The sequence below is a fragment of the Ips typographus genome, linkage group LG10 (genome assembly GCF_016097725.1).
Source record: "Ips typographus isolate SLU linkage group LG10, UJ_Ityp_2.0, whole genome shotgun sequence".
In the NCBI taxonomy this organism is placed as follows: Eukaryota; Metazoa; Arthropoda; class Insecta; order Coleoptera; family Curculionidae; genus Ips; species Ips typographus.
Window position 1 is genome coordinate 2,068,408 of NC_138431.1, and position 16,727 is coordinate 2,085,134.

General features: G+C 33.3%; 1 protein-coding gene and 2 long non-coding RNA genes across 3 annotated transcripts; 2 read left to right on the forward strand and 1 right to left on the reverse strand.

The window, feature by feature from the left end:
• Positions 1 to 892: 892 nt before the first annotated feature.
• Positions 893 to 12,984, reverse strand: LOC145734583 (uncharacterized). Its single transcript, XM_081988056.1, has 10 exons — positions 12,841 to 12,984; positions 12,552 to 12,761; positions 11,776 to 12,115; positions 7,840 to 8,037; positions 7,625 to 7,765; positions 7,372 to 7,558; positions 7,143 to 7,308; positions 5,989 to 7,083; positions 1,311 to 1,395; positions 893 to 1,253 (listed from the first exon to the last, which is right to left on the reverse strand). The coding sequence occupies exons 1-8, from the start codon at positions 12,921 to 12,923 to the stop codon at positions 6,993 to 6,995; spliced, it is 1,416 nt and encodes a 471-aa protein (XP_081844182.1). The 5' UTR covers positions 12,924 to 12,984; the 3' UTR covers positions 893 to 1,253; positions 1,311 to 1,395; positions 5,989 to 6,992.
• LOC145734584 (uncharacterized) lies at positions 2,086 to 3,580 on the forward strand. Its single transcript, XR_014179449.1, has 4 exons — positions 2,086 to 2,650; positions 2,709 to 2,958; positions 3,034 to 3,169; positions 3,229 to 3,580. It is a non-coding gene; the product is annotated as an uncharacterized LOC145734584 (long non-coding RNA).
• LOC145734585 (uncharacterized) lies at positions 9,116 to 10,661 on the forward strand. Its single transcript, XR_014179450.1, has 2 exons — positions 9,116 to 9,757; positions 9,854 to 10,661. It is a non-coding gene; the product is annotated as an uncharacterized LOC145734585 (long non-coding RNA).
• Positions 12,985 to 16,727: the final 3,743 nt, after the last annotated feature.

The window sequence follows — 16,727 nt, forward strand, 5'->3', positions numbered from 1 at the left end:
GGTGGCAAACAAAGTTTTGATTATTTTTCAAAAACATAGTGCATGGATATTCTTCAGGTTTTTGCTGGTTGTTATATCCTATAAATGGATAAAACTGGCCAATAAAAACCTTAAAAAAATTCTACATTAATTTGAATTTTTATGTTCAAAACAAAATGATCTATAACTATCTTTGAAAGTATAGGGATATTAAATGGTCTACAACTAGAGGTTTTTGCAAAACTCGCTTTAATTTAATTAATATGGGAAAAAAAAATTTCCATATCACTACTAAATTAAATAAAATTGATGTATTTTACACATTTTCAAGTAAGGAGAAAATAAAGGTAGATTATACAACAAACCCATTATTAGTCCTGTTGTATGGTAATTTATTTACTACCTACATTGCTGTGACAATAACTGTTAAGTTGGGTGTATACTTTTTACCTAAGATAAAAAGAAAGTATTATTTAATAGTTAAAGTAAATCTGTATCTATCTAAGACTATAGGGATTGAATGAAACAAAAGCAGATTTTTCTTTGATTTGATGTATTGCGCAAAATTAATAAGGCATGCATAATCAGAGAGCGCATGAGCGCAATATTATTCATGTATTGTAAGTTCTAAGGTGTGATTTGCTCTTCACCATCATTTTTGCTAAGGCAGAAAAACAAAGAATTAGGTTATGTTGACAAAATAAGATGTTTTAGGTTAGGTTAGTCTTTGTACACATTTATACAACAAAAAACAGATTGTTTTTAAATTGGATGTCCAGCTTTTTGGGCCTAATTATTTTAGACTGAAATATATCAGAAATAATTTAATAGGGAATTGGGGATTTGGAAATATTGGGACAAATTATATCGGAGAAAAATGATGACACTCCTCCAAAAATAATATACAAACACATATTGATTAATGATATTTCTTTCAGTATTTATCTTTTGAGTATAGTACACATATTATTAATATTAAATTAAAATAAGACAGGCATTGGAGATACTTTAATGAAAACTATCACCAAAATGTCTTTTATTCAAGCTGCTTCTACACTTTTAAAGTTTTGTCTAAATGTAATGGTATATGTAAATTACAAATAACATAATAAAACCATAAGGAGTAACAGCTATAGTATAGATACCTAGTTGTATTATTTAAATAATACAGTTCAAACACTGGTTATTACACTAGATTGTTTAAAATGTTGCCTTAAAAATAGGTACCCTGTTCCAAAACATTCCACATTGGATTTCAGTAGTGCCCTGTCAACCTAAACAATACAAAAATAAATAAATATGTAATCACAATAAATTCTAGTAAAACTTACCATCTGTAACATTAATGGTTGCTCTGGTTTATTCTTATTGTTTCAAAAGACCAAATCTTCAGAGCCTTTGGAGTATTCCTTTATCCTGTAAACATAATCAGTTCAATTTAAGGTAATACCTATTTGTTTTCAAATGATTTAATATTATTATTCAACAACAAAATAATACACATCACTACTTGACGGCTTCCTAAATTAAGGAATTTCAAATAGTATCCCTACCTATTTGTAATTGTTGAAGTCATAAACAAGCATCTCCAAAACTTTAAAATAGTCTGCGCTTTTTCCCGTCCACAACCTGAAAAATAATTACACCAACACGTAGACGAACACCACAGATAGTTTGAGTGCAGTATCGGTTATTGCAATATTAAAATAATCAAAGACAAGATATTTCCAACCAAACAAAACAATATTTTAATTAATAATAATGTGAGGTTAGAAGAATAGGAACGAAAACTGATGATCATTTGCCATTTTCCCCTCCACCAGTAAAACCGAAGATTACCGAAGTCGCCCTTACGCTCATCCCGATCTCTCATGTCGCTGTTCTGGCCGGTCGCTGTTTTGAGCGGGACGGCGTCATTGGGCACACTCGTCAGCTGGTATAATCGACATCGGGCACACTCGTCGATGCGCCGGTAGACTAGTTTATGACTGCCCGCACCAAAGTAATTTCATATCGTATTTAAGATAGGTGTTATTTTTTAAATGTAATAACTAAAAAAATGCTCATGTGAACCTATGCTAACCCAGTGGCCGATTACATAAAGTATCAGTAAGGTGGTTACATCGCAATGGTTATTTTTTAACTAAAATTAAAAAAAATGCTAGGTGAACCTATGCTAACCCAGTGACTGATCACATATAGTAATCAAATAAATACTGTCTTGTTCTCAACATCTCAATTTCTAATGTTTTTCTTGCATAATAATGTATTCTATATTATTAGTTTGTTTACTTCCAAATTTTCTAAATTGGTGCAATCCAACCAAAGACGGCATCCGACTACGTTCGGTTGCGTTCGGTTTCGATTATACCTCTTGACGATTAGACCGTTTGCGCGTTTCCCGTTTTGAGCCCATCTCAGTCGCTTCGGGCGAGATCGCGACGTCATCCGAATGGCGTTCGGCACGCCGCGGTTTTGTGGAATGCGGACAGCAAATCATATTTAATAATGGCGGCTTTGTTTACATGTTGATTGGAAATTTACTCAAATTGTGATTGATTTTTATTACTGGACAGTTTTAGACTGGTAAATCAGAGTTAAATCGATTACTTATAGTTGGCCATGGTTATATTTATCATCAGCCGAGTTTTCCTGAGGAAAGTTGCAACAGGTAAGTGGAATGGTATTATGTAGGACTTATAATTTCAACATTTTCGTTTTTGTTTCAGAAAATCTTTGATAATCTGCCCACACAGCTCATATAGCCAATGTGCATGAAGTATACTGGAACTTTTATTAAGTAACACAATTATTATGAAAGACAGTATTTAATAAAAACCAAATGGAAACCGTTTTTGAAATCTACCTAGTTTTAAATCATCAGAGAGGCAAATACATTTGAAAAAACTGCATCCAGCTTCAGCATATACCTGTTGAGGTATAAATCTAGTTGATTTAGTTACACAATGCTTTAATATGGTAAGTATACATATGTTACATAGTTAATACCTACTTCTCATATTCTCTGTGTACATTTAATTATTTTGTTTCTAGATCTAGTTAACTCTTACCCAGAGATTTACCAGTATCTGATATAAAGAATAATACCAAAAATACTACTCTTTAAGTATTTGGTATATAGGGACACCCTTGGGGACACCTTAGGTAGTGGTTCAATATGGTTTTCAAGGTAAAGTTGCTACATTTTATTCTAGTGAATACTTATGATTTGTTTTTATTTGCATACAGGTCATACCAATGTGGAACCAACCAATGTTACCTGCTTTTATGGTATAGTAGGTTTGTATATACGTTCCAATTCTATACATACTTTTCTGTGATAAGGACTTATAATATGTAATATTTTAGTTAACAGTTAAACGAATCTATGAAAATTATAGTCTCTATTACCTACACATTAGAAATAAGTAGGCATGTATCACAGTATTGTAAGTTGGTTTAAATGTAATTTATGTCTGGGGTTGTACAACTTTACATTAGAAATTATACTTGTTTTGTAATTTGAAATGTTATATTGTCTACATAATATTATTGTTGTTAAAAAATTAAGTACAAATACAAATAAATTATTATTTATTAATGGTTGTATTATTTTGCAATACCCAAACAACCGTTTTAAAAAATATGCATATATTTATTATAATGACATACATAATAGGTTCAAAATCAACATCTTATTATTTTTGACAAAATCAAGTTATTGATCATATGTGTATTTAAGGGTGCATGAAAGGTAGGGCTAGGTAATTATTGCTGTGCATATGATAAGCATTCCTGCAAATAAAGACAAATGCTTTTTCAAATATTATCTTGAATGGACCGATTGCAAATATAATCATATATGTACCTACTTTAAAACAGTTATTTTATTTGTTTACATTTTTTGAAATAAAATCTGAAACTATTTTCAACTTTTGAAGAATAAAAGAAAAAATATTTTAATTTTTATCACTATTGTTGTGGACTCGTTTTTAGTGTTTGTTTTTATATTAAAATTTTGCATGTCTGTGAGATTGATATGTAGTGTTTAATGTTTGGTGTGATGGACTAAGTATTACGTATTATAAAAACAATGGTATTATCCTCTGCATTATCTTAATTATGTGAAGTATATGAACGATGTTGAGGTTAGCTATACAGACCACAGACGACAGATTAATTTTATAGGTTATAGGTCACACATTTTTCAGTATGACATGAATGTAAACAAAAACAAATATAATGTTTATAATTTGGATTTTTGCCTATTTTTGATTGTGATATAATTGTTTATTGGGATAATTAATATGTGCGGTTTAACCTCTTATGTCAACCAGTTTAAATGTGTATGAGTGGATTTCGTACTTTTGCTCTTAACAAGTACCTATTCGAATATTGTAGACAGGAAGGTTTACTATGCTACAATTTTGTGTCCTAAATGGGCTAATGCTCATTTTAGTAATTTTTACAAAATAAGTACGGGATACTATGAACATATACCTATAACTAGGAAATTTATGAGAGCAAACCTAGAAAACGATTATTTTGAATATTAGTAGATATATTTTAGGCCAAAAATACATAATTAATATACCTACAAGCTGTACCCAAATAACATAAACATATTTTGGAAGGCGTTAAAGTTATTTTTATAGACATAATTACTGATGCATATCCTGGGGCACACTCATAGGAAAAACTATCTTAAAGGATTTCTTGTTGAAGTGTTCCAAACCTCTCAAAAGGCATTGTTTGAGGTATATTCTTGGTGCTAACTTATTTTTCATGTATATAGATACAATTGAACTATACATTTTCCATTACATGATTGTTAGGTATGTCAGAGGAACCCACTAATTTAGATGAAAAATGCCAGGACTTTGTTTTTTTTTCTAGTATCTAATTTGCTTTTTAATAACAATTTGAAGTAAGCCCTATCACTTTTTTACCTATGCAAATACGTAGATATCAATCTTTCTTTTTCAGTTAACAGTCCAGGTACTTAAGTTGAAGCTTGGGTTATTTTTACTGTGAGTGACTCAACTGATCAAACAAAATTTTTAAATATTACAAGAAGATTCAAACATTATTTAAATATATTATAAAATACTTTATTCATACAAATAAACTATAAAATTAATTAAAATGGATGAGCAAATAAACAAATAAAACATGTATGACATAATATAATGTATTAAATATTTAACAAAAATGAAACAAAAAACAAAGAAAAAAAATATGCCTTACGGCATAATGTCCGAATTTCTCACTATATGATCAAATGATCATATTTATTCACCCAGTAATGTGATACATAATAACAGTTGACTTAAATTTGAAGTTAAAAATTTTGCAAATATAATCTAAATATTTAAATGATATTAATAATTACAGTGCCAAAATAATAAGAAAGCTGACTGATAACTATATGTATTACACTACTTTGGCTCATTCCTATGTACATCAATTTAAAAATCGTTTTACATAGGGGACACATGCAAAGTATTATTTATTGAAACCGCAACCAAACAACAAAAACATATGTACAACTAGAAAGTCAAATAAACCAAGGAATATAATTAGAAACAAAAATAAATATTCTAACCAAAAATCAAAAAACATATTGAAAAAAAATGCCTTACGGCAAAATGTCCGAATTTCTCACTATATGATCATATATTTATTCACCCAGTAATGTGATACATAATAACTGTTGAATATTTGATGTTAAAAATTTTGAAAATATAATCTAAATATTTAAATGATATTAATAATTACAGTGCCAAAATAATAAGAAATAAGCTGCATAATTATATGTATTACACTACTTTGGCTCATTCCTATGTACGTCAATTTAAAAATTGTTGTACATAGGGGACACAAACATTTTTTGAAACCACCCAAACTACAAAAATATATGTACATATCAAATTTACCAGGAATTAATGATAAACATAACATAAATAGTAAAATCCTAACCAAAAATACAAAACTAAAAGGTTTTCTTACTTACAAATACAGTGCAATGGGCTGCCTATCTCTATGCAAATCTCCTCGACACACAGCGCATCGTGGAGATTGTGCATTGAATAAAATCGCAGTACACATTGAGCAAAGTGCATGACCACACTCAATGACATACTGGATTCTATTAGATAGGCATACCTTACACTGTAGTTCCGGAGTCATATCCTCGTCGTCGTAGGGTGTGGCTTCTAAGACTGGAACCCATGGGTCAACACTAGGCAGTTCATCCGGTTCGTCGTCATCTCGTAAGGCGGCGAAAAATCTTTCAATTTGGGCGGGTATTTCTGGAAAATTAAAATTGTGAATCGGACTTGGAGGATTATTCAAGTTGGGGGGAAAAGGCTCGCGACGGGGTGAATCGGGGAGAGAAAAAGGAGATGGGGATCTTAAAGGTTCATCAGGATTTAGGTCGGGATCGGGATTAAGTATTTCAGGAGGAGGACTGGGTGGAGGAATAATTGGGTCGGGAGGAAGAGGCTCGCGACGGGGTGAATCGGGGAGATAAAAAGGAGATGGGGATCTTGAAGGTTCATCAGGATTTAGGTCGGGATTGGGATTAAGTATTATGGGTTCAACTGGAACTGGATTAGGATGAACGACGGGCCGTTGGAAAGGAGCTAGAGGGGGAGGTTCATTTAAAAAGGGGGCAAAGGGAGGGGGATTATTTAGGATTTGAGGGAGATTTGGCCGTAGGAAAGGAGCTAGAGGGGGAGGTTCATTTAAAAAGGGGGCAAGAGGAGGGGGATTATTTAGGATTTGGTAATGGTTTTGAGGGACATTTGGGTGTTGGAAAGGGACAAGAGGCGGAGGATTATCTAGGAGTTGGTAATGGTTTTGAGGGACATTTGGGTGTTGGAAAGGGACAAGAGGCGGAGGATCATATAGGATTTGGTAATGGTTTTGAGGGACATTTGGGCGTTGGAGAGGGACAAGAACCGGAAGTTGATTAGGAATAGGGTTATTAAATAATTGATGATACAAATCCACTAATTGCTGTCCTGCTTCTTCGATGTCAGCGGCTTCATCCACGTTATTCCACATTTGTAGCTGTCCCTCCATGCCTTGTACAAAGTGTACCTAAACAGTGCATTTTTTAATATTTTTATTCCTTTTAAAATATAACTAAAGGTACTAGCCTCAAAAAATCTCCAGTTGTAAAACGTCCATCGGCCAATTTGTCCCATGCCTGCCTTATCCGTGCGTCGAAAAGTACATTCTTCCTGGCAACCCTGAAAACTTGCGGATGTCGCTCCAATTGACCTAGCTCCAAAGTGGCGATATCTTGAATATCGATTAGGACTTCTAAATCACAAAAATATGCTGAATATATACCAGAAATGTGAAAAACATTGTATTCAAAAATACCTATTAAGTCCCAGACACCAGGATGTCTCACCAGCTTACTGTTTAGCCGCCTGTGGTAAGCCTCCATCACGTTGTTCGTCCGATGCCTCTGTCCGTAAACGCTGAAATGTTGGGGGGTGACTCGTCCAATCCACTGTCGTCTAATGTAGTTCCTGAATTCGCCGAAAATTGGTTCCCGTTCCCGATCCTAATAACAGATAAAATTGTAAGTAGCTTAATCGCTCTTTATCAATATCCGTTATATGGACAGAACCTGTAACGAATTAAATGCATCTATAATCCTGTCCGCAGGTAGAAGTGCCAACGCGTAGTGCTTCCTCAGGTAAACTTTATGGGCTGCCTCCTCTTGAATTTGCCGGGTTACACCTAGTTCCTTTGCCTTGCGCATTAAAGCCTTAAAACTAAATTACCAGTGTTTTTAACATAATTTTTCTACAAACAGCAAATAATAACACCATTTATGCATACCTGGCAATAATGAAAAAAACAACCTTGTAGAGTCACATCTGGATATCTTGCCTTCACTGATTCGTATAGTCCCACTTCATAGTCCGTAACGACAGTCCCTCGGATGCAGGTTGGAAAGGTCCTCGCGATGTAGTCAAATACTGCGTCATAGAGTGTCCTGGTCCGGTTAGCCATGAATACATGGACCAAGGGAAATGCCTATTTTAAAAACAGAAAATACTCAATAATAAAAGGTTTATGAAGTAGACACTAGGCCATCAGATAATACAGTATAAATAAATTTTTATCCAGAGCTTGTCAAAAATTCATTTTTGTTAAGCCTGAAGCCTCCAAAACTTTTCATAATTAACTCCTCTGTAGTTGCTGTGTTTCCAAGATCACAATATAGACTATAGAGAATAAAATTTGTTAATATTATAAACCCTGAAACCAACATACTATAAAAATCATATAGTTTAGTTAGATACAAAAACCAAAACCAAACAGCACTAGTAAGTACTGGCCGTCACTGCCGTCAGTACCGTACTGTCATGTGTCCCCTGTCAACAGAGTCAATAAATGGTACTCCCATTATTGTACTCCTAAGGGACAGGTTTTTCAATTTTGGCTTTAAATTTAATTTAATTTATAAACCATACATGCACCAATTTCGATTGACAAATTTACTGTTAAAATAGTGAATTTGTATCCAGCTATAATAATTATACTATAGAATATGGTACTAGTGGCAGTGATGTTGTGATAGGTGAAAGTGCTTTGACCTATATTTTACTTCAGAAATTAAAGGATTTAAAAGTTGCTTTTCTATAATCACAAGATCAAAATTAATTTTATTTTTTTGTTTAAAATCTTTAAATTAGTTTTAAATCTATCAAAGTGATAAAAAAAGTTCAATAAGTTATTAAAGGTTATAATATGGAATAGTCAAAGTGAATCAGTTCAATTCATCAGTTACCTTGCACTGTGTAAAAAAGTGCTAATACATTACATTTACTGTATTGTAAAGGAAAAATATAAGCAATAAAGTAACATATTATATTTACTTGATGTGGTGTGGCAGACAGTTGTTTGACTAAGAATTTGTACCACCACTGGCTTTGTTGCTATTTGATAAAACAATGAACATGGCACAAACAGACGACACAAATCATATTCATGGTAAGTTGTTCATAATCCATAAAATCAATCATAAAAAAATAAAATATTTAACCAAAAATTTTATATCTAGCAAAAATTTTCTGTATGACAATGACAACATAACATGCCAGTGTGCTTATCCACATATCACTTATAATATATGTGAAACTCCTATATACCAAACCTGTTAGTTAGGACCATACCCACTGCAAGGATTTGGCGCTGTATAAAAATCTACGTTTTGCATTCTAATAATAGATGTCACCATCATATCAAAAAATCTAGGAGGAAGGTAAGACAAAATAATTGGTTAATTGGTATTTTGACTAGAGCTGCCATTATTTTGAAAAAGTGTCACGTTTAATTTGCAAACTTATTTGTTCCATACTTGTCATATATATTTATGTTTTTTTATTTTTATTTAAATAGTTTAGTAATTAAATTTTGTTCATTATTTCGTTAATTTCGTTAAGTTCAGAGTTTTAGAAGTAAAATAAATATGGAGTGTTATCGTAAAAGTGCGTCGTTCCGGAATGTTTGGACGTTTTCTCAAAACGTCATACGTTCCCGAAAAAAAATCAAGAACTTTTTAAAAAATGGGTCAATTGCGTCCAAAATCCCATTCTCAAAAACAAAAGCAATGACCAAATTTACAAGTCCTACTGGGTTTGTGATGTTCACTTTAGCGATTTTGACAAAGTTCCTGGTACTCTAAGAGGGCTTCGAACAACGGCCATTCCCACGAAATTTTTGCCCCGATTGAAAGTACCATCCATACTGGGTAAGTAGGTACACAAATATATTTTTTTATCAATATTGGGTTTCATTTGGGACACGTAATAACAATAATGTGCTTACATGTTTTTCTTTATTCTAGGAACAAGTAGTTCATCTCCGACCCTAAAAAATGACGATGAGAATAGATCAAATGAAGAATCTTATAATAACATTCGCATAAATAATGATTCTTCTGAAATCATCAATCCATCCGTCGATTTTAACGGACACAATAATTACAATTCATGTAAGCCATTTTTCGTCTACGGCGAATTTAACTTTCATATCAATAAGATTCAATACCGGATGATTAATTTTCTGTTTCCTTCACAAAAGGTGTAAAAAAATCTTAGTTTACAGATGCATATTAACAAAAATTCAAAAGGTATGTGAAAGAATAGAGGCTTAACAGGCTATATCAGCATAACGTCCCAAATTCGCTGGGGACATTCATTTCCATTTTTTTTGCATTGTATTCTAGTGGTTTGCAAAAGTATCGATCAGGAACATCACTCCATTTGTATTTTTTAAATAAAATAATAGAGAGTTTAGAGAGTTTTACATATGAAACTAATAAGAAATATATTATAGCTGATTACTAATTTTTTAATTAATATTATTAACTGAGTGAAGAGAGAAGTAGCGGGTAAGGGACAAAGGAATTATAAATAACGATTTACCTACTAACTTTTAAGTTATCGTCTAGCTTTCTAAGCAAATATTATTAAAAGTTTGACGTGTTTAATAATTGTATGTTTATAGTGTCTTCTTATTATTGTAAAGTACACAAGCTCACATCATGCAGATAGTTTGCTATTGACAGCACCTCTTCAAAGTTCAAATGTACCTAGTATGTATCCATATTATTTATAAATAGCAAAAATAAAAATTTTATACGACTTTCAGAATGTGAGATATAAATTTCTTGGTGATTTGTATAACTTTACCTACATTATTTTCCAGAATTTGCTGAGTGTGGAGTGTGCACAAGCGTTTTCAATATAGGGGGAGTTTACTTTCATTGGAACGATTAAGAATAATCGACCCATTATAACACATGTGGTTAAATGAGCCGACTTTCTTATGCTTGAAACGCATCTAATAATAAAGGGTGATTCTTTTAACCTATACGCCTAAATTTAGGGAATGATACCTTATGAAAAATAATGATTAATAATGTGAAAAAAGTTTAGTAAAAGTGAAGTTTTTTTATTTACAGAGACAAATTTGAAAAAAAATACATTACCGTGAATTCAAAATTATAATTGAAAGTGCATTATTAACTAATATGATTGATACCAACTATTCGAAGTTATTTCCATCATTTTCTATAAATTGCTGAATCGATGAGACCTACTCGCACGGCCTAAACCGGGCAAAAACATTTTTACGATAACTGTGAATTGCATTGCAAATTCACTGTATTATCGATTATCTTCATAAATAAAATACTTTTACTAAACTTTTTTCCATGATTACTCATTATTTTTTTATAAGGTATCATTCGTTAAGTTTATCCGTATAGATTAAGAATCGCCCTGTATGTACTATTCTAAAAATAACAATACCTTTTTATAACTTCCCCTGTATCGAAATGTATGACAGCCGGTAATATAGAAAACTTTAGTACAAACACTTCAAAAAGTTAGGACCATACCCACTGACAGCGCTGTAGTCAGCAGGTATACCCTGATTTTTCAACAATTGGTTAGCATGGTAGTTGCCCTTATATAGTAAGTGTTATGTGGTGCTTATCTGTGAGTCTTGTAATACAGTGTATATTCCATGAAATTGATATCACAATATTATTCAGTCTTGTTGGGATATTAACATTTAGAATGTGACAAAAAATTGTATTTTATTATTTTTACCAGAACGCTGTTAAGTAATTTTTGATTTCATACAGAAAATTTTGTTTTTTTAAATTTTAAGAGTTATGTCACATTTCAAGCAAGGGTGAGTGATATTTCAGTAATATTATTATTAAACACAATTCAATTTAAAAAACTTAATGAAACTTACATGGTCCATGCATGTTCCAAAAATGGTTAGTATCTGGGAAAATCTTGGTCTTCTCGGTACAGCTTTAAAGGTGCCATCTATAAAGGTGTATTGGGAGTCCACGAAGTTCTGTAGAAAGTCGGGGTTTCCAAATATAATAGCTTCAGCGTCTCCAGCATTCACAGATCCTGAAAAAAACAAACCACTAGCACAGTTGCTGTATCTAGGCCACTCACTTGTATTCAAAATCTGGGACAACTCCGCTAGCGTTTGGGGAATGTGTGGTGTGTTAATCTGCCGCCATCTCCTCATTGAACGTCTGATGGAGTTGAATGTAACCAATTCAGCTCCTTCGACATTGCTGCAAGAAAAATCAGATTATTACTATTTTTTTTTCTTTATTTATAATATAAATAGCTATTTATGTAACCAGTTACGAAAAGATCGATTTTCACACAATAAGATATTTTCGAAACGTGTTACATACATAATTATTTTTAATTTTGACCAAAAAGCGGTAAAAACCATCTTTTACAGTGATTTAACACAAATATTCACTTTCATAGCACCTTGTATAAACAGTGACAACGACATGTTATGATGGATGTCGCCCATATGTTTCTAGGGAAATGCATAAAAACAGGGAGTGATGAAATGAACTTCTCATAACTAGTTACATAAAGTGATACTTTATGTAACTAGTTACATAAAGTAAAACGTTTTGTCACTCTAATCAGTTTTGAAAAGTGTCACTTTATATGCCAAAATTAGAAAAAATATATTTTATGTACACCTACTTTAAGGCAATTCTATCATAAATGTTCTTGAGGTTTCCTCTCTCCACAGTACAGGCATTTCTTAGCTGAGTCCTCAAAAGTTGGGCTGCTGCTGCTCCGTCGACTCTTGGATGGTTGTGGTGGGGATTGATGTCCTGGAATTCTCCTTCGCCTTGTAGTTTTCCTGAAGCTGAGCATCCAGTGTGAGGGTATTGGCTACAGGTGTAGTACCTATACAAAGAAAACAATGGTTAATTTAATAATAGTTTGTGGGGGTTCTATGATTCTGAACCAATATTTGAGTACTCACCGATTACCATTACGATTTGCTCGTAATTTGTAGAAGTAGCCGTTATGGCAAAACCTTGGTCGCTTCCTCCTTGCTGGTTCCATGGCTCTGGGGGATTCCTGAATCTAACTGAAAAAAATCTAGACAACAAATTATTAACAAATAAAAATAGATAGATAGATAGATACACAATCTTTATTTTTTCATACGAAAAAAAGGCTATCGACCACACGTGGTCTTTCTGCCTATGTTTACAGATTTTTAGTTATTTACAATCTTATTTCTAATCAATATTTACAATTATAGATAAAAAAAAAAAAAAATTCTATTGGAAGTGCTCCAACAGGGTGGATGCGGGAAAGAGGTAACGGGATTGTCTAGTTGGTCTTGTTAAGCACAGTGGAGTAATTATAGTCCAGTTGTGTGGGTTGTTTTTCCATTTGTTTTGGAGTTGTACGAGTCTGTCAGTTATTTTGGTCACGTTTGTACGTTCATAGAGAAGTTGGTTGGATGGGTTGTGTAGTGGGTTTTCTGGGTGTCTTATTTTGGTTATTAGTCTTAGAGCAATCTGTTCCGTTGTTTGTATGTGTTGTTTAGTTTTCGGAGTTGAGTTTGCCATTAGCATGTTTCCATAGTCTATAAGTGGTCTACAGATGGATTTGTAAATTTGTGTTGCAGTTTTGGTACTGATACCTTTATTTTTGTAAGTTAGTGATCTAAAATGTTTTGTTCTTTTAATTAGTTCAGTTCTTGTATTTTTTACATGTTTAGTAAATTTCATTTTGTTGTCTATAGTCATTCCTAAATATTTAATGTCATTTTTAGGGGTAGTTCTTTGACCATCTGCTGAAACAGTTGGTGAGTCCGGTGTAATTTTATGGTTGGAAAGTAGGAGTTGATTTTTAGTAGCGTTAGGTGTTAGTCTCCATTTGTAAAACCACGTCATTGTGCGATCCGCAATTGTCTGGAGTCTTTCTACTGCTTTTTTAGTAGTTTTATCATGTGTAACGAGTGCCGTGTCGTCCGCGTACTGTAAGATATAAGCTGTATCGTCTATGTGTTTTTTATTTTGAAATCGGTGGTTGTATATATCATGGCAGTATATATTATATAAGAAAGGCGAAAGTGGTGAACCTTGCGGAAGCCCTTGTTCAGGACAAAATGGGAATGAGAAGGTATTGTCTATGCGTACCTCTAATTGTCTGTTGTTAAGTAGGTTTTTAATAATGTGAAGTAGATATTTTGGTGTCTTAAGCTCATGTAGTTTGTACAATAGTCCTTTATGCCAGACACTGTGAAACGCTTTGTTGATATCCATAAATAAGCATGCTGATTTTTTGTTATCTAAGTGTGTAGTTTGTAAGTTATTTGTTAATATGAAAAGTGGATGTATGGTCGAATGTTTTGGTTTAAAACCAAATTGGTATGATGGTATATGCTCACCGATCAATTGTTGTAGTCTGTTTTTAATAACATGTTCGAAAATTTTGCTTAGTACCGGAAGTAGAGTAATAGGTCTGTAGTTTTGTACTTGTGTGTTGTCTAGTCCATTTTTTGGTATAGGTATTATTAAACCGTTTTTCCACGAGTCGGGTATAGTGTTGTTTATGATGCAGTTGTTCATCTGTGTTAGTATTAGTTGGTGAGTCTCTGGAGATAGGCTTTTTAGAGTCTTGCTTTTGATGTTATCTTTTCCCGGAGCAGTGTTTTTGATGTGAGCAAGTGCTTCATCGTATTCAGAGTCTGTAATTAATTTATATGTGTAGTCAGATGAGTTGTTGAAATAGTCCAAGTACCAGTTGTTTACCAAGTCCCAGTTATCTTCATCAAAGTTAGGGTTTGTTGAAGTTTTAAATGCTTTTTGGAAGTGTTCGGCAAATGCATTTGCTTTATCTTGGTCTGTAAAAAGTTCATCTCCGTCCCTCTCGATTCTACCGACAGTACTTGTTTTTTTGTATTGTGATAGTTTTTTAATTTTTGTCCAGTAGGATTTTCCTTTGTCTTTTTCAATTTCTTGACATGCGTCTAACCATTTGTCCTGTCTGTACTGGTCTATTAGCGTCTTTATGTTCCTGTTAAGACTGTTAAGTGTTCGTTTTAAAGTGTCATCTTTAGTAGAGATGTAAGAACGGTACAGTTCCCTTTTGTGTTTAATGAGCCTTAGAATAAAGTTAGGTAAAGTGTGTCGGTAAAAGTTTTTTTTTTTTTTTCGAGGTGTAAATGATTCTATTGCTGATGACAGTTCTTGTTGTAAACTTTCAATGGATATAGGTTGAGTTTGCGTCTGTATATAGTTGTGAACTTGACGCTTTACTTTGTCAGTGTCTGTTTTGGTTAGGTCTAATTTAGGTGTACCGTGGTTTTTGTTCGGGATAGGTAATGTTTGTTCTAGATCAAGTTGGAAAGTTATAGTTAAATGATCCGATCCCAGTTCGTTAGTGAGGTTTATATTACGTATATTGTTCCTAAGATTTTTGGTATGAATTAAAACGTCAGGTGTTGAGTCTTCATTATCAGGCATCAAGAAAGTTGGTGGTGTGTCTTGTTTCATAAAGTCAGAATTATCCAAAAATTGTTTCAGTTGTATTTTTTTAGTTTTGTTGAGATTTAGGTCTCCAATAATAATTGCGTATTTGTAGAGGCAGGCTTTAGTTAAAATATTTTGTTCAAGGGGTGAATGAGGATGTATGTAGGCTAGGAAAATATGGATTTTATCGTTTAGGTAGGGTACGGTAAAATGAAGACAATCGTTAAGGGGATTGTTAAGGGAAGGAGGATTTGCTTTGCCTAATCGTAATTTTGGTTTAAGAAAAACGGTTGCACCACCTCTGGCATTGTTTATAGTATTGCCATGTTTGCATATATACTGCCAGTCTCGATAAGTTGGTGTCTGTCCCAGTTTTGTCTTAGTTTCTACGAACATACAGCAATCGATGTCGTTGCGCTCTATGTAGTTATAAACTACTTGTTTTTTATTGTTCAGTCCGTTAATGTTGCCGTAAAGTACGTTTATAGTGAATGTTCTATGTTTGTGACGGTTTGTTTAAGTTGGTCATGTGGCTCTGTCGGGGAGTTTCTATTAGGAAGGAGAAGGTCGAACATCAATATGTACATATGACTTCCGAAGAAGACAACCGAGGTGTCAATATCATAGTCTTCAGTAAACCGTTTGCGTAGTTTTTTTAATAGTTCCTCTCTGTTGACGTTAGACGTTTTATTGATTTCGTGTTTGTAAGTGTTGATTATAAAGTCATGTGTTGTAATTGGATTATGAATTCTACTTTGTTTTGCCACATTGTCTGACACCTCGGCCGTCCTCTTATTGAGACACTTAATTTTAACATTTGGTATACCTTCAATTGGGGCCGTAGGTCTTTTTGGACATTTCATACTCCAAGCGGCATGATCATTAGAGTTGCACGTAACACACTTGATGGGAAGTGGCGAGCTACAAGTTGATGTTGTGTGAGGTCCTAAGCATTTGTTGCATTTGGTAGGTGTTTTGCAGTCTTCGGATTTGTGATCAAACGAGTTGCATTTGCTGCAAGGTGCGGGAATAGGTGCTGGCGGTTTGCTCTCCACGATTCTAAACACGCGGCCAAGGAAGTGAACTGTACGATCGTTCATTAGTTTTTCGTAGGTCGTAAGGTCACCGGTTATCAATCGCATCATTAACGTTGGACTGTTCCTTGCTCTGGAGATGATTCTCTTACAGAATCTGACTTGAAGTTCCATTTTTTGCAGATGGTTTAAAAACATCTCGTCGGTTATGTCTAAGTCCACCCCAGTAGCCACTACTGAGTATGTAGGATTGACGTAACGATTGGTATTGGAATGTTGCATTGTAGTTTTGTTGTCTGTTTTTTGCTGAGCGAATGTTGTTATCAAATTTTCATTTTTCAGTTGTT

Coding starts and splice junctions, on each gene's coding strand:
- LOC145734583 (XM_081988056.1), bottom strand. CDS start 12,923: ATGGAACCAGCAAGGAGGAAGCGACCAAGGTTTTGCCATAACGGCTAC. Junction 7,766..7,839: donor GTTTTTTTCATTATTGCCAG/GTATGCATAAAT, acceptor TTTAGTTTTAAG/GCTTTAATGCGCAAGGCAAA. Junction 7,084..7,142: donor ACAACTGGAGATTTTTTGAG/GCTAGTACCTTT, acceptor TGCACTGTTTAG/GTACACTTTGTACAAGGCAT.